The sequence below is a fragment of the Nanorana parkeri genome, unplaced genomic scaffold (assembly GCF_000935625.1).
Source record: "Nanorana parkeri isolate BGI_ZX_2015 unplaced genomic scaffold, ASM93562v1 scaffold118, whole genome shotgun sequence".
In the NCBI taxonomy this organism is placed as follows: domain Eukaryota; kingdom Metazoa; phylum Chordata; class Amphibia; order Anura; family Dicroglossidae; genus Nanorana; species Nanorana parkeri.
The window spans coordinates 1,913,299-1,932,618 of NW_017306386.1; the positions used below are offsets into that span (position 1 = coordinate 1,913,299).

The 19,320-nt window shown below is 38.7% G+C and overlaps 1 protein-coding gene across 1 annotated transcript in view; it reads left to right on the forward strand.

The window, feature by feature from the left end:
* GTF2IRD1 (GTF2I repeat domain containing 1) overlaps positions 1 to 19,320 on the forward strand; it is a 72,463-nt gene that overhangs the window by 39,810 nt on the left and 13,333 nt on the right. Inside the window, exons 5-18 of the mRNA XM_018553360.1 lie at positions 853 to 1,036; positions 2,068 to 2,363; positions 5,032 to 5,121; positions 5,920 to 6,003; positions 8,216 to 8,399; positions 8,482 to 8,507; positions 9,520 to 9,607; positions 12,028 to 12,065; positions 12,185 to 12,265; positions 13,415 to 13,486; positions 14,381 to 14,434; positions 15,534 to 15,599; positions 16,838 to 17,021; positions 18,469 to 18,527. Of these exons, the coding sequence (XP_018408862.1) occupies positions 853 to 1,036; positions 2,068 to 2,363; positions 5,032 to 5,121; positions 5,920 to 6,003; positions 8,216 to 8,399; positions 8,482 to 8,507; positions 9,520 to 9,607; positions 12,028 to 12,065; positions 12,185 to 12,265; positions 13,415 to 13,486; positions 14,381 to 14,434; positions 15,534 to 15,599; positions 16,838 to 17,021; positions 18,469 to 18,527 (1,506 nt within the window). The remainder of the gene's footprint in view (positions 1 to 852; positions 1,037 to 2,067; positions 2,364 to 5,031; positions 5,122 to 5,919; positions 6,004 to 8,215; positions 8,400 to 8,481; positions 8,508 to 9,519; positions 9,608 to 12,027; positions 12,066 to 12,184; positions 12,266 to 13,414; positions 13,487 to 14,380; positions 14,435 to 15,533; positions 15,600 to 16,837; positions 17,022 to 18,468; positions 18,528 to 19,320) is intronic.

A 19,320-nucleotide genomic window follows, 5' to 3' on the forward strand; every position in this document is an offset into this window, starting at 1 on the left:
TTACAGGGCCGCGTCTGCCTGATCCAGCCAGCCGGATCGCATACCGAGGCGATCCGCGCTGGCTGTACCAGGTAGATGCGGCATGTTAGAGCGCCCCCTGCTGGAGCCTCCCGAGCACCTCCTTGAGGAGCAGCGGCCGCACCATTCACAGAGCCACGTCGGATGCGGAGGGCGGTCGGCCGGGTGCAGGTGACAGCGGCCGGGGGTCAAGGGGCCGTTCGGGGTGGCATCAGAGAGGCCCGGGGGGCAATTGCCACCCTGCCCCCCGGCCCAGTCCGCCCCTGAGTATGTGTAAATGTTGTTACCGCTGTTTGTAAACCTACAGATACTTTGCTATTTGTCTAAAAAAGGATAAAAGAAGAGATTCTTTGATCCACTAACTGATTTTCTGATTTTCAAACTGTTAATTATACTTGTGTATAGTTTATTTCAACATAACTGACTAACTGGAAAGGAATATTAAAGACAATTTTGTTTCTTAGTTCAGTCCAGAGAGTGATCTTTCTCTATTTTAACTATGCAGCTGTATCAGCATCCTTGATCTAATAAAGTCTTATTACAATAATTGTAGTGCGTAGACTGCTGTAATAATGTAATGCATAGGGAAGGTCAAATGATGTGCAGGGTACCATGTATGAACCTAGAAAGGCAAAAGCTAAACTTTTCTTATGTCTTATGCTGTAGTAACATGATAACCTTGCTGGACTGTGCAACCGCATTTTATCTTAATGATACTTTGGCCTAGTACAGTATGTATGAGCTACAAGTTAGTTTTTCCTTGCTCATCTAATGAGAGACGGATCTGGTGCATTGTGGGTATGTAATTGAAATAATATATTTATTTTATTTTAGGTGAGGCCATGGGATTGTCCAATGTTGTTCCTGTACCATATGATAAGATTATAAAGGACCCTGGCTCATTAGTGGTGCTTGGCTTTCCTGATGGGATCCATTTGCAGAAGCCTTCTGAATATAATCTAAAAAGCCTAATGCTTATTTTAGAGCACAGTCATCGTATCCGATTTAAGCTGAAAAGGTAATAAGTAGTGAACACAATAAGAGCAATACATAAAGCTGACCTCTGATAAAAAAGCAAGGTTCCTTTATGTAGTCACAACCAGCATGTGAAAATATTGCAATAAAGTCATAAAAACCTGTAGGGGAAAGGTATATATACTTATCTTACCCCAGGCATATGTCCACGCCTAGTCCAGGCTGATATCACCATCCTTTCAGCAAGAACATGATGAGTGCCCTGATTGCACTGTGCTGGAGCATCTTCTTGTAAGATTTGGGGGAATCAGTAAAGCCAAGGATCTTTCCGAAAGGATGGTGACGCCACCCCCTCTAGTAATGTAAGTATATTTACTAGCCTTTTTGCCAACATGCCTTTATTTTAAATTGTACTACAGTGTTTCGTGGAGGGCATTATTCAATTGAGCAGATTTTACAAGGTCCAATTTAAAGAAATCCAAGAAAGCAAAGTATTACATTCACAAAACTTGTCAGGACCTCCAAGACTCAGAGTTCCACTCAGCTTTTTTTCTATCTTAGTCTGCGGTGTTGATGTTTTTCCCAAATGAATTTACTGTGAAAACTATCCGAAGCCTGGCTCTCTTCGTGCTTTAGATTTCCACAGTTCCCTGCATGAATACTCTTTGTGACATCATATCATATAGCAAAGACCTTTGTTTTCATGCTTGTTTAGTACAGTGATAGAATGAGCAAGAGAACCTAAACTACGTAGCAGTATAGCTTCCCTTACATTATTCTTTGCAGGTAAGCTGACATCTAACATTATAGCATGATGGCCTATGACTTTGTCTACCAATAGTTGTTAGAAAATTCTTAGGTTGTACACCTGTACAAGTCATGCTGTGTTAGTGGTAATTTTACTGACCAGTAATAGGAGACAGTACCAGTGAATTAATTTCTGGAGGGGCATCAACCTGAAACATTGTGGCCTGCCCACAGATCTAGCCCTGGTTATAGAGAATAGAGAACCGTGCATGGTAGTACTGTACTATATATTTTGATTATTTGTGTTATTCTACTTTTTCTGTATAGAGCAACTGAAGAACCAAACAGAGACACAAAGCCTTGTTCAGATTTCAACTGCTCCCCTGTTACCACAGCAAAAGTTGTTCCAGATGCAGGTCTAAGTCCCAAGGTCTCCAAACCAACAAATCACGATAATCCATCTGGTGTACCAAACTTCATGTACAATGTCCCTCTACCTACCCAACTTTGTATGGAACTAAAACAGGAGGCCCCATCAAATATCCCTCTACATAACCCTGTGAATGAGGTACTTACCCACATGTCACCAGGAGAACAGAAGCAGGACTTCCAAGAATGTTCTGGTAAGGACAATATCATGGTCTTGGAAAAAGCACATTCTTTAAATGGTTACAGATCTACATACTTTAACGTTGCACTACAGGCAAAGATCTATATATAAGATAAAATACACGTACGGGAGCTAATTTACCTGCCAGGGAATTTGCATTTCAGTCCTGAGATTTACACAGCCCCATCACACAACACAGCCAAAAGGATGACACTACTTTCTCTGTACAGTTAAAGTATAATTAAACTCTCGTTTTTGTTGCATATATGTACTGCTGTCAAGCAGTACATATATGCAAAAACATAAAAAAATTTAAAAAGAAGGTTACCAAAAAGGTAACTCCCATCGCTCCCATCTGAAGATATGGAGCTTCTTGAACAGCTGAGCAGGATCATGGGGTGGGTGCATGCACAGTAAAGATCTTCGGCCAGGAGAAATGGGTGCATGTTGGACAGACACCGTGGGACACAGAAGACACAGCAGTCTGCGCTGGATCAGAGAAGGGCACCAGCACTGGAGGAACTCCTAAGTGGAAGGAAGAAGATGGTCGGATCAAGAAGCTACATTAAGGCTGGGTTCACACCTGAGCGTATTTCTTCTGCTCGTTTTTCATCTCGTTTTTTATCATGTTTTTCCGTTCAGGGAAACGCGCGTTTCCCTGGCGGTATGATTTTTCCCCCCTTATTTTGCTGTATTCAAGAGTGTGGCTCGGGGTTACCGCTTTGTTAACCCCGATCCACACACGGGAATACAAATGGTAACGCGCGGAAAAACGCCCCAAAGAAGCTCCTGTATTTCTTTGGCGTAGGGCGTTTTTCAGCACGTTTCTACGTGCTGAAATACGCCCAGGTGGGAACCATGCCCATAGGCAATTATTGGTTTTCACATGTTGAGCGTTTTACAGCGCGTAGGTACGCGCTGTAAAATGCCCAGGTGTGAACCAGGCATTAAGGTAAGTCCTTAAAGCAGTATAGCGGGGGGGGGGGGGGGGGATTTGTGACTTTAATGTCACTTTAAGGAAAGCAGTGGTGCTTTATCTCCACCCTAGCCTGTTAATTGGGCAGTAAAGGAGCAGCAGAAGAGTGGAATTCAGCTTTCAACAACACATGTTTTCACAGTAGGTTGACACTGGAACTGTATAAGAATGAAGATTTCTGAAATTGAAGTACCAATAGAGTGTAGGCTTTCTAAAATCAGGTGCCGAGAGAAATTTCTGTAATTTCATTGATGCTAAAATGATCTACATGGTTTAAAAAAATTCTTGTTCCTGACTGCTAGACCAAAAACAGTTTAAAGGAAGCATGTCATAAGATAAATATGGAGGCTGCCACTGCTAACCTCTCGTTCTAAAAATTCAACTGGTCTGGCTTTTATGCAGACCAGTTTGCTTCCATACTTTGAAGTCACTGACCCAGAACAAGTACAGTATGCAGATAAGGGCTGCTGCATGCTTGTTCATGGATTGGTGGCTCAGAAAAGTACTAAAGCAGAGAGTGTCAGCATAATAGCCAGGCAACCAGCATTTTTAAACGAAATTCAGCATTAGCAGCTCCTGTATTACTTTTATTACAGATATACTTTAATTGTGACCTTCTATGCAAAAGTAAACTGCAAACTGGCTGCTTTTTAAGACCTCTTTAAAAAAAAAATTCAAGCAAAAATGGTAATGGTTTAGTTTTATAGTGAAAGCATTCGCCAAGGCAAAATAAAACAAACATATTTACATTTCTGCAATAAATGCAAATTCCCTTTTTTATACCTTTAAACATGCCACAAATACAGAAAATAACTATTGATATGCCAGAAATATAGTGTGAACCTACCTTCCTGCTTTTGCTCTGAAAGCCTAAGCACTCGGTGTAAGTTCTGCCTACTTTATTTCTGATGAATTACAGATGACACAGCCTCCTCCTTATCAGCATAACCTCTCTTTGTGCACAGAAAAAAGCTGGGTATACACAGTTATAATTGTACAACCTGCGGGCTGAAGTAGGAAAATATAACAGATTCTTCCACCAGGATGGACAAATCCCCCGCTGCTTCCATTCTATTCTGACAGTTGCCACTGGCTGCTGCCAGCATGCATGAACAGTAGCTGATTGGCTGCTAGCTCCGATTGGCCAAGAATTTTTGCAACCTGCTTCTCTTGATCAACTGAACGAGTGATGCCAGGTGAAATGGTGTCGACAGGGACACCCACTTTGCAAATTTTGGCTGGGCCATCAAGAACCAGACGAAATTTTCGCCGTATATAGCCTACTTTATTAGCTCCCTAGATTTCTATGTCAATCAGCATTTTTTTTTTTTTTTTGCATTTATTTAACAGATATCACAAAACACTTTGAATGGTATATTTAACAAACCAAGAGGGAGCAAATAAGTATTGTTAGGGTTTACATACACTTTAATTGATAGATGAAGAATACAAAATGCTACGTTATGAAGGTCTTGCTGTACCATCCTGCGATTTGTTCCAGTTTTCATGATTTGGGGTTTTAGTGCCATCCTCTTTTTTGTTTTTGGCCGGTAATAAAATTAGGAGAAGAAACATTACACAAGTAATTGGGGCTTGAAAGCACCCCATTTGGTGCAAATATTTTGAAATCCAATATTTGAGGCTATAGATTAACAATCATATATTCAATAATAATTGTATTTTTTTTTTTTTTTTTTGTAACCAGGTCCTCAGCCTTCTGTACCTGGCAGCAGTCTCAGGCAAAATGTCCATGCCTCAAAACGTGTCCTTTTCTCAATAGTTCATGATAAAACAGGTAAGAAGGAAACAAAGCTTCATTTCAGGCACTGTTTATGTAGATACAACCACATACATATGGAAGGGCTATCTAGTCCCCTTTTATGAACTGCTCTCTGGATCCATTCCTGTCTGACACCAGATGAATACGCTATCTCGTCCACCAACAATAGCACCTTCCTTGGCCAAGCAAGTTTGTGATTCTCATGTTTTCCTAGCCCCAGTGTCTGCCTTCCTTAGCTTTGCTCACTGTGTCCTCATCTCCCTAACTCAGGAAATGTAAATATTGGCAGGAGGATGGTTATTTCATGTCTTTCCCAAGTCAATGCAATGATCAGTAGGATAAGTAACAGAGAAGAAAAAAAACAATTCTTCCCTTCTGCATAGTCAGCAGAACCATTCAGCCATTCTCCATTTACTCATTGACCTTCTTGTGTTGTTGAGATTGCATGCACACCCACAAATGAGAACATTGGGGGGAACTATCAAAACTGGAGTAGATAGAATATGGAGCAGTTTCTCATAGTAATCAGCTTCTCTCTTCAGTTTGTTCAGTTAAGCTTTGAAAATGAAAGATGGAAGCTGATTGGTTGCCATGCACAACTCCTCCAGATTGTGTCTGCTCTAGTTTTTGAAATTCCTTTCATTATGCTTTATTAGAATTCGTTTTAAGCACGTATAATAACTACTAACTTTTTGTTTTATATACAGTATGAATAATGCTGAATGTAGGAAGCAGCTATTTTTCTCAATATACTGGTACAAGCTTAATGGGTCTTTCTTTTAACATTCCTTCTCAATTTTTTTCTTGTTGTAGAAAAATGGGACAATTTTATTAAGGAAACAGAGGATATCAATACCCTCAGGGAGTGTGTACAAATCCTGTTTAACAGCAGATATGGTGAGAGCTAATGCATTCCTACATTTGCCTTTCAGTAAAAAAATACATTCAAACCTAAATGAAATAATCTCAGTCAAAGATTAAGGGACTTTTTTTCTTTTAAACTTTTTTAATACATGATTGATATTTGAATAAACAAATCTGTATTTGATTTTTGATTAGTTTTGATATACATACAGTATATGGACTATATATTTAAGGCACCTTCAAAGATAAGTGAATTTACAGCATGCAGTAAGATTTCAGTTTCCTAAATCCTTACTGGCTACATTAAAGAAGAACTTCAGGATTAAAAAAAAAATTAACCCTTGCAGTGGGGCTTCCCCCGCACAGGAAAGGGCTTGTTTTTCTCTAGGGGTGAAAATAGAGAAGATATACTCACCTGATCCACGGTTCTGCGGCATTGACCCCTCATCTTTCTCTTCCTCCGCTGCGGCTGTTGTCCCTTGGTGTCCTTGTGCCTAATAGACATATAGTAAACGTGATGACGTTTAGACTGCTGGAGCCTGGGTAGAAGAGGCTGTGGGGACTGGACTAGCAGCTAGGTGGGACCAAGAATCGTTAATATTACATTTTTATTTCTGCCCCTAGACAAAACCAGCACCTAACCCTTGCTGTGTGGGGGTAGCCCCACTGCAAGTGTTAATTTTTACAAATCCTGGAGTTCTTCTTTAAGGGACATATTTATGAAGTAGACAAAGCAGGCGAATCTTACAGATACATGTGTTTTAAATGACGCCACCATTAAATGTTTGGTGGGAGTCATTTTTACAGCTTTATAAATATCTTTAAGGGAAAGTGAGGAGAAAATATACCACGGTGATCAGATTATATCAATGATGTACATTTAAACTGTGACTGAAATAGTATTACTTTATGCCTCACTTGTCACCTTATGACCTTACCAATTTAGGAAAGTCCCAGAATAGTCTTATTTGTATGGCAGCGCTGAAGAAAGATTGTGTTCTAAGTGAAAAGGGATGGAACTGTGGAAGGGGGGCACATTGTGTGATATCACATCTTTAGATCTGTGTGATTGAGTTGTATTACAACAGACATGTAGATGCGGTGGAAATAAATGTGTTGTTTAACTAATTTGAATAATATCATCCCTTTGAATTAAGTGAACAGCTCATTTATTTTACAGAGATGTATTTATGGTTTATGTTGAGTGCAGCTAAACAAAATATGTTTAACTGACGATTAAGTAAAATGCCCGTTAATGCTATAGACAAGGGGTAGGCAAACGCTGGCCCTCCAGCTGTGGTGAAACTACAAATCCCATTATGCATCTGCCTCTGCCTCTGGGAGTCAAACCAGTGGCTGTCAGAATCTTGCAATGCCTAATGGGATTGGTAGTTGCACCACAGCTGGAAGGCCAAAGTTTGCCTAACCCTGCTATAGACCTTGCCACATTTTTCTCTTCTCCAAGCTCAGAGTGTATTTTCAAGTTTTGCAGTCAAATTTGAGAAATCCCTTCTATATATTTGCTGTGTCATCCAATTCACATAGCATAAAGAAAAAACGAAAAATAATAATAAAAATATATATTTCTTACCTTTAGATGTTTTGTTACAGCAAACAAGATGGCCGATTCCAGGTTTTTCTCAGCACCTTCGTGGTGATGTGTCCTAGCGGAAAGTCTTAGGACTGTAATTTGAGGATTGTGTTCCTCTCATTCACTTAACATACAATGGACAAACCACCTCAGACCCCTCATGGCCTCTCCTAACATTGCAAAGAAAGATAAGCCAGTAGAAATGTTAACCCTTAAATATATAACTCCAGTAAAAGCAATTTAAACTGCAAGAAGCATGTTTTAAATATTTTTTCGCTTCTGCTATGTGAATAGGAACATGTAACAAATGTAAAATAGATGTTATCCCAATTTGGCTGCAAAAGTGGAAATACACTTTAAAGATCAATTAGGTTCACCGGAAACACAAAGGCGCATCTTTATAAAGTAGTGAATGTGACTTAAACCAAACATTTACTGAATCAACTGTGATTTATAACATGCACCAAGAAGATTCACCTGCCGTGAATGTTTGGTTGATGTCAGATTGCCTGCTTTAAATATGCCTCAAAGTGGCAAAGATCAGCTGAGGTATATTATGTACTAACAAGCGTGTAGAGTCACCTGTATTGATTGTGGTTAGCAGTTAAGAGCAGTGCTTTCTGTCATTTATGCTCCAGTTATTCTCTGTTATAGCTGAAGCATTAGGCCTTGATCACATGGTGCCTGTGCCGTACAGAAAAATTGCCTGCCATCCAGAAGCAGTAGAGATAATGGGAATACCCGATAAAATCCCTTTTAAACGCCCATGTACTTATGGAGTGCCAAAACTCAAGAGAATCCTGGAAGATCGGCACAGTATTCATTTCAAAATCAAAAGGTAATAAGGTGCATTAAAAGACTTAACAGCACACTGCAGATTTACTGAACCTAATAAATGTTTATTTCTTCCCCTTGTCCAGTATGTTCGATCAAAGAATTTTTGACGGTATGTATGTGCCTGTATTTCTTGTTTACAATCCATAAATATACACTTACATAAAACATAATAGGCTCAATTCACAAACCTAAAACACCAAGATAACACCCCTTATTTTTGAAAAAGTGACAGTTATTTTCAGCCTTGTCCAATGAGATTTGAAAATGACAGTTTTAATGCTTTTGAGCTAGCACTGATGGACCAGCATCAGCATGGAGCAGGGACGAAAAACGCAGCTATACATTTACTTAACAGAGGAAAATGGCATCAACGTAATTCTCTTACAATCGTAGCATTTCTTTTCAATATATTTCTGACAATGGAGCTATTTACATTCATAACCTCAAATTCAGATAGGAACACATCCTCAAATACTGTAACAGCTGATGAAGCAGTTCAGTTATACTGATACACATTAGCAAAGTCCCTTTGTCCAACAGGATTACCATACAGCATTCATACAGTTATTGAAAGCATCAGTAAGCCCTTGTGTACACTTTTCAATTTCTAGATGAGCCTCCTATCTCCTGCAAAATGTGGTACACTGTGGTAACTTGATTTGTAAGACACACCTTTTCCACAAGCTGGCCGTAAAGAAATGCCTTGGACACAGCACAGAAGGGGCCGACACTAAGATGAAGATAGAGGGGGGCAGGGTTTGTACCCAGAATAAACCTTGCCCCCCTCTATCTTTGTTTTAGTGTCTGTCCCTTCTGTTGAATTGTGAAGGATTTCTGTTAGCAAGTGTGCCCCCCTTCTGGTATGAGCTGGTTTATGGGATCAGAGGCATCTTCTAATGCAAGTTGGTCACCATATACTGCATTTTAGAAAATATTAGTATGCACAAAGGAATTCAGTCACTGAAGGCAGCAAGAACAGCTCTTTCTTCTGCATGTTTTATCTACAGGTCCATAGTTAATTTATAACTGCTTATTTTTTCTTTTATTGATGTCTTGTCACTTTGAAATGTAAATGTTCTGAATGATAAAACTAACATAACCAGGTGCTAAATTTACCAAAGAAACATCAAAATCTGAATCCAACTCCCTGGGAGAAGAGGCCGGTAGTGATGTCCAGAATATCACGACCATGGACATGCTTGGGAGTAGGTAGGTACGCGTTTCAGCTGACTAGACTTAATGTTCCGTTCCTTTTTTTGTAACACTGAAAACATTTGGAGTACGGAACCTAAACCATGAAACATGCTTCCAAAATATGTACTTGGTGATAGAATTACTGATTTTATGTAGCCTGTTAAACTGGATGCAAAGTGAAGTAGTGATGCCACCACACCTGCTAATTTTCAAGTGATGAAATGATGCTTACATAACTAGTTGCCCTTAGAAGCATCTCCATTGATGACTCTCTTCTGCAGAACACTTTCCTTCTTTATTACATTTGATATCTAAAGGGTTATTCAGTATGGGCTTTATCCTGATTCATTGGCATGTATTTTCCTGTGCAGAGAAAATCCTTGGTTTTCAATAGAGTTTACTATGCTGCTTTGAAGTGCAAAGTCATGCATCCAGCATTTTAGGTGCATTGACCTGCAGTTTGCCATCCAAGTCAATTCCGATAAAGCCTTTTGAAAACACAGCACAGTGCACATCACTGCATGGCAACGCACACAAAGGCAACACATTGCATTCTGGTGTGAAGCCATTCGCTGGTTAAAAGAGCAGGGACAAACTGTGAGGGGTTGCCCTATAGCAAATGCAGATTTCAGTTTACTTAAATCAGATTAGGAAGAGCTGAATAGCATTTATTATGCGTTACTGCACATCACAGCTTGCTTTAATAAATACATTGGCTAGTTTCTTTTCCAGAACACAGTATGTTACATTTCTGATCTGCAAGCACTGCTTTCTTCTAAGAGAAAAAAATACACACTGTGAGAATAAAACGTACTGTATTTAGAGAATAGAACAGAATACGTCACACTATACTTTGTAAGAAAATATTGTTGCTAACACTTGTGAATTATGTTCAGTTCTTTTTTAGAGTAGAACTAAAGTCAAAACTTTTTTTAGAGAAGGTTATAACCCATGTCAGCTTTTTTTTTTGCAATCTCTGTCTCATTTCCCTTCCCATCCTGTCCAATAGCCACAAAAGGAAAATTCCATCAAAGAAGGAAAAGAGGCATCCTGTACCCACTACATATATGGATGCGCTACCCATCTGTAGTGGGTACAGGATGAGAATTTTTAAGTGCTGCATTTTATGAACTTTGCTTTTTGATGAGAACTGTATACTGTCTATTGTATGCTGGCTGCTATTTGAACTGATAATTAACACAGACTTCAGGAGAAGGGAGAGGCTAATTTTCATTGTGCAGAGACGAGGCTTTTAAAGGGTAATTTCACTTTCCCAGGCTAATTTGGTAAAATGGAATGAAACCCTCCATTCTGACCGCCTCTCCCCCCTGCTGTACCTACCTTTATCCCAACGATCCTTCCTCTCCGCTGGTGCCAGTGTACTACCCATACTCCGTACACAGCCGCGCACCTTGCGCTCTGCATTTAAAATTTCGCTGGCAAATGGCAAGCACTTATTGGTGAGCAAGAAGCGCTTCTCATTGGTTAGCATGGTCAGGTAACCACGCTGACCAATGAGTGCTTGCCATTTGAAAGCAAAATTAAGCCTTTAAACAGTTGAGACTGCCAGTTCCACTGCCACACTGCAACTAAGAACATACCTCCAAAGAGTGGAAATTGGCAAAAAAGGACAAACAGGGCTAGTCACAAAAGGGTGAAGAGTTTGGTGAAGGCAGGAGAAGTGAACAATCTAGGACAACATAGCTGATTCGGAAAGTGAGCTGAATTGGAGAATTTTTCCAAATCAGCTATGTTGTTCTAGATTATTCACTTCTCCTGCCTTCTCCAAACTCTTCATTCTTTTGTGAATAACTCTGATAGTGTTAGGTCAGAAACAGAGCACACAGTGTGCTGTGATGAGCAGTGGGTGTGGCTAAGTGAACACCATTTAGAGGGTGTGGCTAAATCATAACATGCACTTAGCTTCACTGTAAATATTGCAGAAGTGGGCAGTGTAGAAATCCAAATACATTTCTTAAAACAACTTTGCATTCTGTGAACACATTTCTGGGAAAATGCAAGTTTTTGAGCAGCTGCATTGAGTGTGGTGTGGAGCAGCTCAGTAATTTCTGGCCACTACCCAAGCATTGCACAGTCCACACCAGTCCTGTCTAAAAGGTCTGTATAATTTTATTCAAGCCTGACTATATATAAAATGTATGGAAGCAAGTTAACAAACTTTCTGTGTGACCCACAGTAAAGCTGGCCATACACATATAGATTTTCTGCAGAGTTTCTATGGTCAGATGGAAAAAGTGCAACAGATTCCTCCATCTACGCTAAACCAGCTAGTCGGCCCTGCTGGTTGTCAAAATACCTGAACAATCTGATTGGATGTAGGCATTGTTAGGTGTATGGCCAGCTTAAGGGTGTTACCTCCTCTAGGTTTGTTCTCTAAGATTTATGCATCCTTATTAATATGCTATATTTTACAGGCCTGAAAAAAACAGCATATCAGAGGAATGTGAACCAGGTAAACACAAAAGCAGGCTGGAGATTTGTCTTTTCTTATATATATATATATTAAAATTTCAACCAGTTTTCTGTTAGTCATCTGTAGTCATTACTATTTTTTGCCTATTCATTCAACAGGGACTTCAAGTGAGCCAAATGGAATAAAACATATTAAAGTGGAGCATGAAGATCAAGAAATCATGCAAGTGACCGTGCCAGGTACTTGTGATTCATAGGCAAGAGTGTGAGCTATATCATTTAAATCACAAGGAACGTTTACTCAGAGACACAAAGGGGTTTATTTATAAACAGTTTGCAGAGCCATTTACCCTTTGAATCTCTGTGAATTTTCGTTCTGTGTGAATGGAGGCAAAAGTGAGCATTCTTAGTATATTTTCTTTTCAGGTCAAATGTAATATTTAAAAAATAGCACACTATGGCCACTAGATGGAGCGGAGGAGCAGAAGAATCCAATACTTATTTCCTATGCTCCATCTAGTGGCCATAATGCGGTATAACAATATATTGCATTTGACCTGAAAACAAAATATATTAAGAATGTTCATTTTTGCCTCCATTCACACAGAAAAAACATTGACAGAGTGTCAGCCATCAGGCATTGCAATTTTTTTCTATATTCAGTGCTAAGATGGATTCAGTATTTAATAGAATGACATGGTTACAGATGCACAAGTTTTTTGTTTATGTTTAGCTACACTATCCACTTAGTGTGGCTAATATGTGCATGGCGGTGGCTGCTTACAGGCCATGGCTACACCCATTGCACATTGGCAGTGAAAGCATACAGACACTGAGTATCTGAGTCTGAGTATCAGTGTAAAGCTGGCCATGCACAGGATGATTTTTTTTATGTTTTAATGAACACAAATGTATTGTAATATTCTGGGTACATTAACAACTAATAACTGAGGTCAGCCAATAGAAAAAAAAATCCAGCCAAGATTTTTGTCTTAGCTGTAAAATCTGTTTCTTGGAGTACATTACAGGACACATGACATGACTTGGAGTACATTACAAGACCCTCCCCTCCCTTTTCTGTCATCCACTCTTGTACTGCTTGCTACAAAACTGAGGCATGCTGGGAGTGGGAGGGATAATACAGGGCTGTCATACGGTTTGATTGATTTGCCAATTAACACTCACCTTAAGGTAGCTGCATAACCCATCTGTTGAAGAAGTATCTCCCTGTGTCTTGTGATGTACTCTAAGAAAAGGAATTTACAGGTAAGACAATAATCCTGTTTTACTATCTAACATACAGAGAAAAATGTGTTTCACTTTGGTGATCTCTTTCCTCCACAGCTTAATTTTAATTCATACATACATTTTTGTATCTGTTTAATTCAGAGGAATTGCTTGGCAGTCTGAAAACTCCAGTGAATTTAGATAACACCACTTATGTGCTGGATACAGGAGCAGGTAAAAGAAGATCACTAACTCAATAAAATTTATAAATGACAATAAAAGCTTAAATATTTTTGCAGATATTTATTTGTTTCATTCACCAAGTAAAGTTTTACACTCACGTAAACTTAGATTACCATACCAATTTAGCCCAATTGGACGCTATAACTAACGGTGGTAGTAAATTAAACAGAACAGAAATATTTTATTTAAAAGTACATAGAGCTATACATAAGTAATGTGAATAGAGGAATATTGTACACTCCTAACCGTCCTAGACCCTTTTATATGGGCGCCTCTCAGTTCTGATCAGCAGGGAAGTACAACAGATCCTCTGCTGAATGGAGTAGTATGGATCAGATGTCACCGTTGTGGCTTCTGTCTGTCCAGTTTTTTTCCCTCCATCTTGTGATGCATAACAAACCTGAGCTAACCAGACCCATGTTAGGTCTATAGGGAGCCAGATGTAAACAGACATGTGTGGGGTGATTATCCACAGGTAATCACAGCATGTGTAATTACATGCAAACAGCTGCGGGCACTGGCAGCTGTCACTGGATTATACACCTCCCACTCGTAGCTGAGCGCATGAGTATCCCAGGGAACTTCATGAGACTCAGTGATCTTCCCCCATTAGAAGTGTGAATGGGGCCTTAGGGTTTAAATCCGGGAACTCACTCCCTTTAGATAAATTGAAGAACCATTTGAATGAATGGTGATAATCAGTAGGTTCCGTTTTGTGTGATATACTACCACTAGTCTATGAAGTGGATGAGTGAAAAAAAATTACAGTTGTGCAAAAGAGTTTAGCTAAACATTCTTCATATCTTCTATCTTCCTTTGCATGGCTACTTCTCTGTTACTGGAAGTCTTTGTATTGATTTCTTCTAATGTTCCATTTGTTTATAGTTTCAGACAAAGGACCATCTATAAACGCCAGCAATGCAGAGAAACACATAGATGGTAATTCTAATTGTTAATACTGCTTTCAGAAATGTAGATAAAAGCATGTAAGAGATCCTAATTGTAGGTATGCATGGGAAAGATCACTGCTGAGTAGAAATGTATTTAGCCAGTTGGATCTCAAATGCATTATTAAATCAAACTTATTTTGAAACTAGTGGATCTAGGGGGAGGGGAATGTTGCATTCTTTTGACTCATACAACTGTGTGATATGAGCTTGAGTTACAGAGCTCTATAAACAACAAGCCAAAAAAGTAAACACATTAAAACAAGTCAAGAGTGACAGTACATCTGCTGGCTGACATTTCAAATTTGGAATTTGAATATACTATACAACTTTTTAAAAATGGTATATTTTAGTTCTCAGTTTTATAAAGAGAGTAAATATATGCAAAAATAAATCTACATTCTCTTTAAGTAGCATTCTCTTTAGGCGTTTATTTTCTATTTATACGTTAATGCTTATTAACATTTTCCTAATGTATTGTGTTAATACAGAACTATGGGTGTGCTTGGGCTGTTATCACATCTAACAGTATTAGATGTAACAAAGTAACAAAAATGTGGGATCTTCCTGTATTTATGTGCAATAGTTTAGAAATGTTTTGTACATACAATTAATCAACAAAAATTGGGGTAAGTGAATCAAAATTTAGTAGCATGTAAGATAATTTGTACAGTAAACACACGTGCTGCAAGTAATTTCAGTGTTATTTTTGAGAATTGCACATGATAAACTGATTATGATTTGGGGCAGCACAGTAGCGTAGTGGTTAGTGCTTCTGCCTTGCAGTACTGGTTTGTCTGGTCCAAATCCCAGCCAGGACACTACCTACAATGAGTATGCATGTCCTCCATGTGCTTGTGTGGATTTCCTCCGGGTACTTCGGTTTCCTCCCACATTCCAAAGACATGCTGGTAGGTAAATTGGCTCCTGTCTAAATTGACCCTATATGTATGCATGTGAGATAGGGACCTTAGATTGTAAGCTCCCTGAGGACACAGACTGATGTTAATGTGCGCTATGTAAAATTGTCAGCGCTATATAAATACCTGTAATAAATCAATCATATATTTTTTTCTTTTTATTGTTGCAAGAAGGGATTGGAGACATAATCAGACAATTAAGAAAAAGAGTAGAGAATTTGTTCAACAAAAAGTATGGTAAGTAAAAAAAAGTATAATTTTTTAGCATAATACCTCTGCTTCGGTTAGAGAGTATACATATACAGTAAGATGATTATGGAAGAAATGCATGCTGTGTTTTCTTTAAAGCAGAACTCCGGGCAAATCAAATCTGAACCCTTTTAGTGGGGCTACTCCTGCACTGCAAGGGGTAAGTGCTCATTTTGTCTAGGGAGTTAAAATAACAAAATTATACTCAACTGAACCGTGATCCCAGCTTACTCTTACATAGCTTCCTCCAGTGATGGTATGTCCCTTGGCATCCTCATGTCCTATACCCTGTATTGGACGGGAGGACTCACAAGAACTTAGACTGCTGGAGCAGAGGGGAGGGGGGGGGGCTGAAAGGAGTGGTCTAAGAGCAAGCCGGGATGGATTGCAGTTTGGGTGGGTATAACTTTTTTATTTTAGCTCTCTAGACCAAGTGAGCACTTAACCCATGCAGTGTGGGGGCAGCCTCACTGCAAGGGTTAAGATTTGATTTTCTGCTTTAAATATTCTGGAAATATAATTTTAGAGCCTCTTGCATTGTGCCTTAGTATAAAAGCCAGTAACGCTGGTTTCCACCTCTAGTCATCATTGTTTGTCATTGATCAGTTGGTAAAAGCAGTGTGTAATAATCCCTTTTACAACTATGTTACTAATTGTTATATAGTGACATGTTCATTGAGCATAATTATATTTAGCCTTGATTTTTGGATATGCCACAAAATGTCATGGGTCTCTAACATTTCTTCCAAATCTTTATCAAAGAAATAGAACTATCCATTTTTTTCAAACATTCATACAGCCAAGACCATTTTCTCTCATACCCTTCGTAGAATTGATATATCTGAATATATAGTATTTGCATCCCTACCAGTCAGCATTGAAAGTCTGTGACCTTGCTGATCTCTACTGCAAGTAATGCAGCTAAGTTAATCATCAGCTTGCTGATTGGACATGAAGCGGTTTCATCACACTGAGAAAGTGTTATTAAACTTATAAAACGTAGAGCTCTGCTTGCTCTGCTCAGACCCGTTAGATTGACAGCAGGAAGCAGTGCAATAGAACTTACATTTCCTGTGGTGCTAGCCTTCTTCTCATAGTCTTGACATACAGAAAGCTAAAATAAAGCAGAATTAAGTATTTTATATAGTATTACTATTTAAATAAGTTGAACATTCATAAACATTTTCAAATCATCTTTTTCCTCTCGTAATGCTATTAAAATACAGCTAAAGCAATTGGGGCTTCTCATCCTGTCAAAGTGCCATATTCCAAGTTCTTGATGAGTCCAGATGATCTCTTCGTTTTGGGCCTTCCTGATGGGGTTTCATTTCGACGTCCAAACTGCTTTGGAATCACAAAACTCAGGAGGATATTGGAACATAGTAATGACATTCACTTTGTTATAAAAAGGTAAAGCTAAAATGTACTCTGCTATTTTCTGCTCACATGGACCCTATAAGGGTAAATCTTCTGCAATCTTAATTATTTAATGCTGGCCATACACGAGTTGATAGTCTTCAAGATCCAACTAGTGAACTGTACAGAATTTTTAACGCAAATATGGTGTAAACATGCAGAATTGTATTGCCCAGTGTGCATATTTATGCTTAGAGCATAAATCCTTTTCCCCCCAAAACATGCAACACTATTGCTGATCTGCAAATTCACTTTTTTGTCATAGGTCAGTAGCTAAACCTTTATTTCTATCTCTAAGTACTCCCTCTGGTCATTGATGTATGCCTAGCTCCAGCAGAGAGTAGTAGAAAATGATTGTTACAGGAAGGGTAGAGGTGTCACTTGTAGCCTGGCTACACCTCATACTATGTGGAAGGCAAGATGGTGGTACCCAGTGGGGAAATAAGTGGTTCTCCCGGGGATAGGCTGGGACAAATGTATGCATTGATTATGTATGCATTGATTATACCCATTGAGTTGTTTATAGGCTGAACAGTTATATTGCTTTAATTAGCTGGAATTGGAGACAACCATTTCATGTATATAAGTACTCTGAGTAATTTTATCATTTTGCATGTTAAATGTAAACGCTGACAAGGTTATATCTAAACAGGGGCTAACAATAGAGATAAATAAAACCATTTTTTACACAAACTGTTTTTTTTTTTACGTTAACACAACTAAAAAAGTAAATGTATTAGAAAGGTGTAGTAATTTGGTGTGTTGTGTATCGCCTTTTCTTTTCCTTCTTCTTCTCCTTATGATTTATGAAGGATTGTCTTATATGCATGTTTAAAATGAGATAAAAGTTCTATCCCCCCCCCCTCCCCCCCAAAAAAAAGTAAATTCAAAATAATCATTACATAAAATTGCTAATATTTTAACGTTATAACCTTTTTTTTTAATCACTATTCTTATGAAGGGGGGTTTCACTTATAATCTCAGTTGTTTAATTAGAACGGTCCTTTGGTTTCAATTTATTGGGGCATGTGTTGCTTAATAGGCATTATCATATGAGTGATAAAAGAGGCAGGGACTGTCAAACCAAGTACCTATGATTTCTAAAGTATAGCCTAGATTGTAAATGCATGCATACATTTATAAATTAAATTCTACATCTAAAAATAAGCAGTGGGTAACTTAGAGCAAACAGCTACCACCCACTGAAAGTTTCTGTGTTAAAAAGGTTTTAAAACCCACCTACCCTTATGCATATTAAATGGATGAAGCACTATGTAGATATTTTCTCCGTTTTCATTGCCACTATGTAGATATGACTTTGTAAAATGAGATACTTTTCAAAAACCTGGTTAAGGGCTGTTCTGTCTCTTCAACATAATTATTCCATTATTAAGTAGGAAAATGTAGTTTGTGCATAAGCATGTTGGTTTCCTTTTTTCAGGCCAGAACTAATTACTGAAGGACTTAAGGATTGCATTGAAGATAGCCCTGGCACTTTAGGTAAGTTCTTTTACACAAGATTTTATTAGTCAGGCATTACCAAAACTGATACCAAAGCAAATATCAAGCTATGTGTTCTGTTTCTGTTACAAGTGGTAAAAAAATAAGCAATTTTAAGGTAGTTTTATACAGCTTGCATTTTGCTTGATCCCTACTGAATCAGCTCAAATTCAAGCTGTGGGTAGCCTTAAAAGCACCACCACGTTCAACAAGGGTCGGCTGAAAAATCGACTGAGCCGGGTGGAAGATTATAAACTTAACAATGACTGTACATAGTCAGAATGCTGACTAGTCGACAGTGCAGATTCCACCATCCACACTGTTTAGTGTGGATGGGGGAATCAAGTTATTGAATGAATAAGAAAAAATCAACATGGCTCGCTTTAGTTGATAGAAATGGAGCAGCTCAACTTCCACACATCCACTTCCGCTAATGGAACCTCGGTGCCATGTGAGGCTTCCACCTAGGCCTTAAATCCAAGTGTCCATAGTAAATCGGCACTCGAAATAGGATCAGTCCAGTAATATAAATGCCATGGCTACTACTAAGGCTTAGTTGTGCAGGCGAAACACGTCAAAACATTCTATTTTTATCCCTTTTTGGGAATAAATTGATATTACTGGACTGATACCGTTTCGTGTTCCGAGCCTGGCTTTACTATGGGCACACTTTAGTTGCAGGAAAGCCAGATTGGTGTGCAGCAGTCATTGCTCTTCATCATTTGTATGGAACAACTATTATAAATGTTACAGTTAAAATGGCCCACACTGCAGTTTTATTGAAATATATATA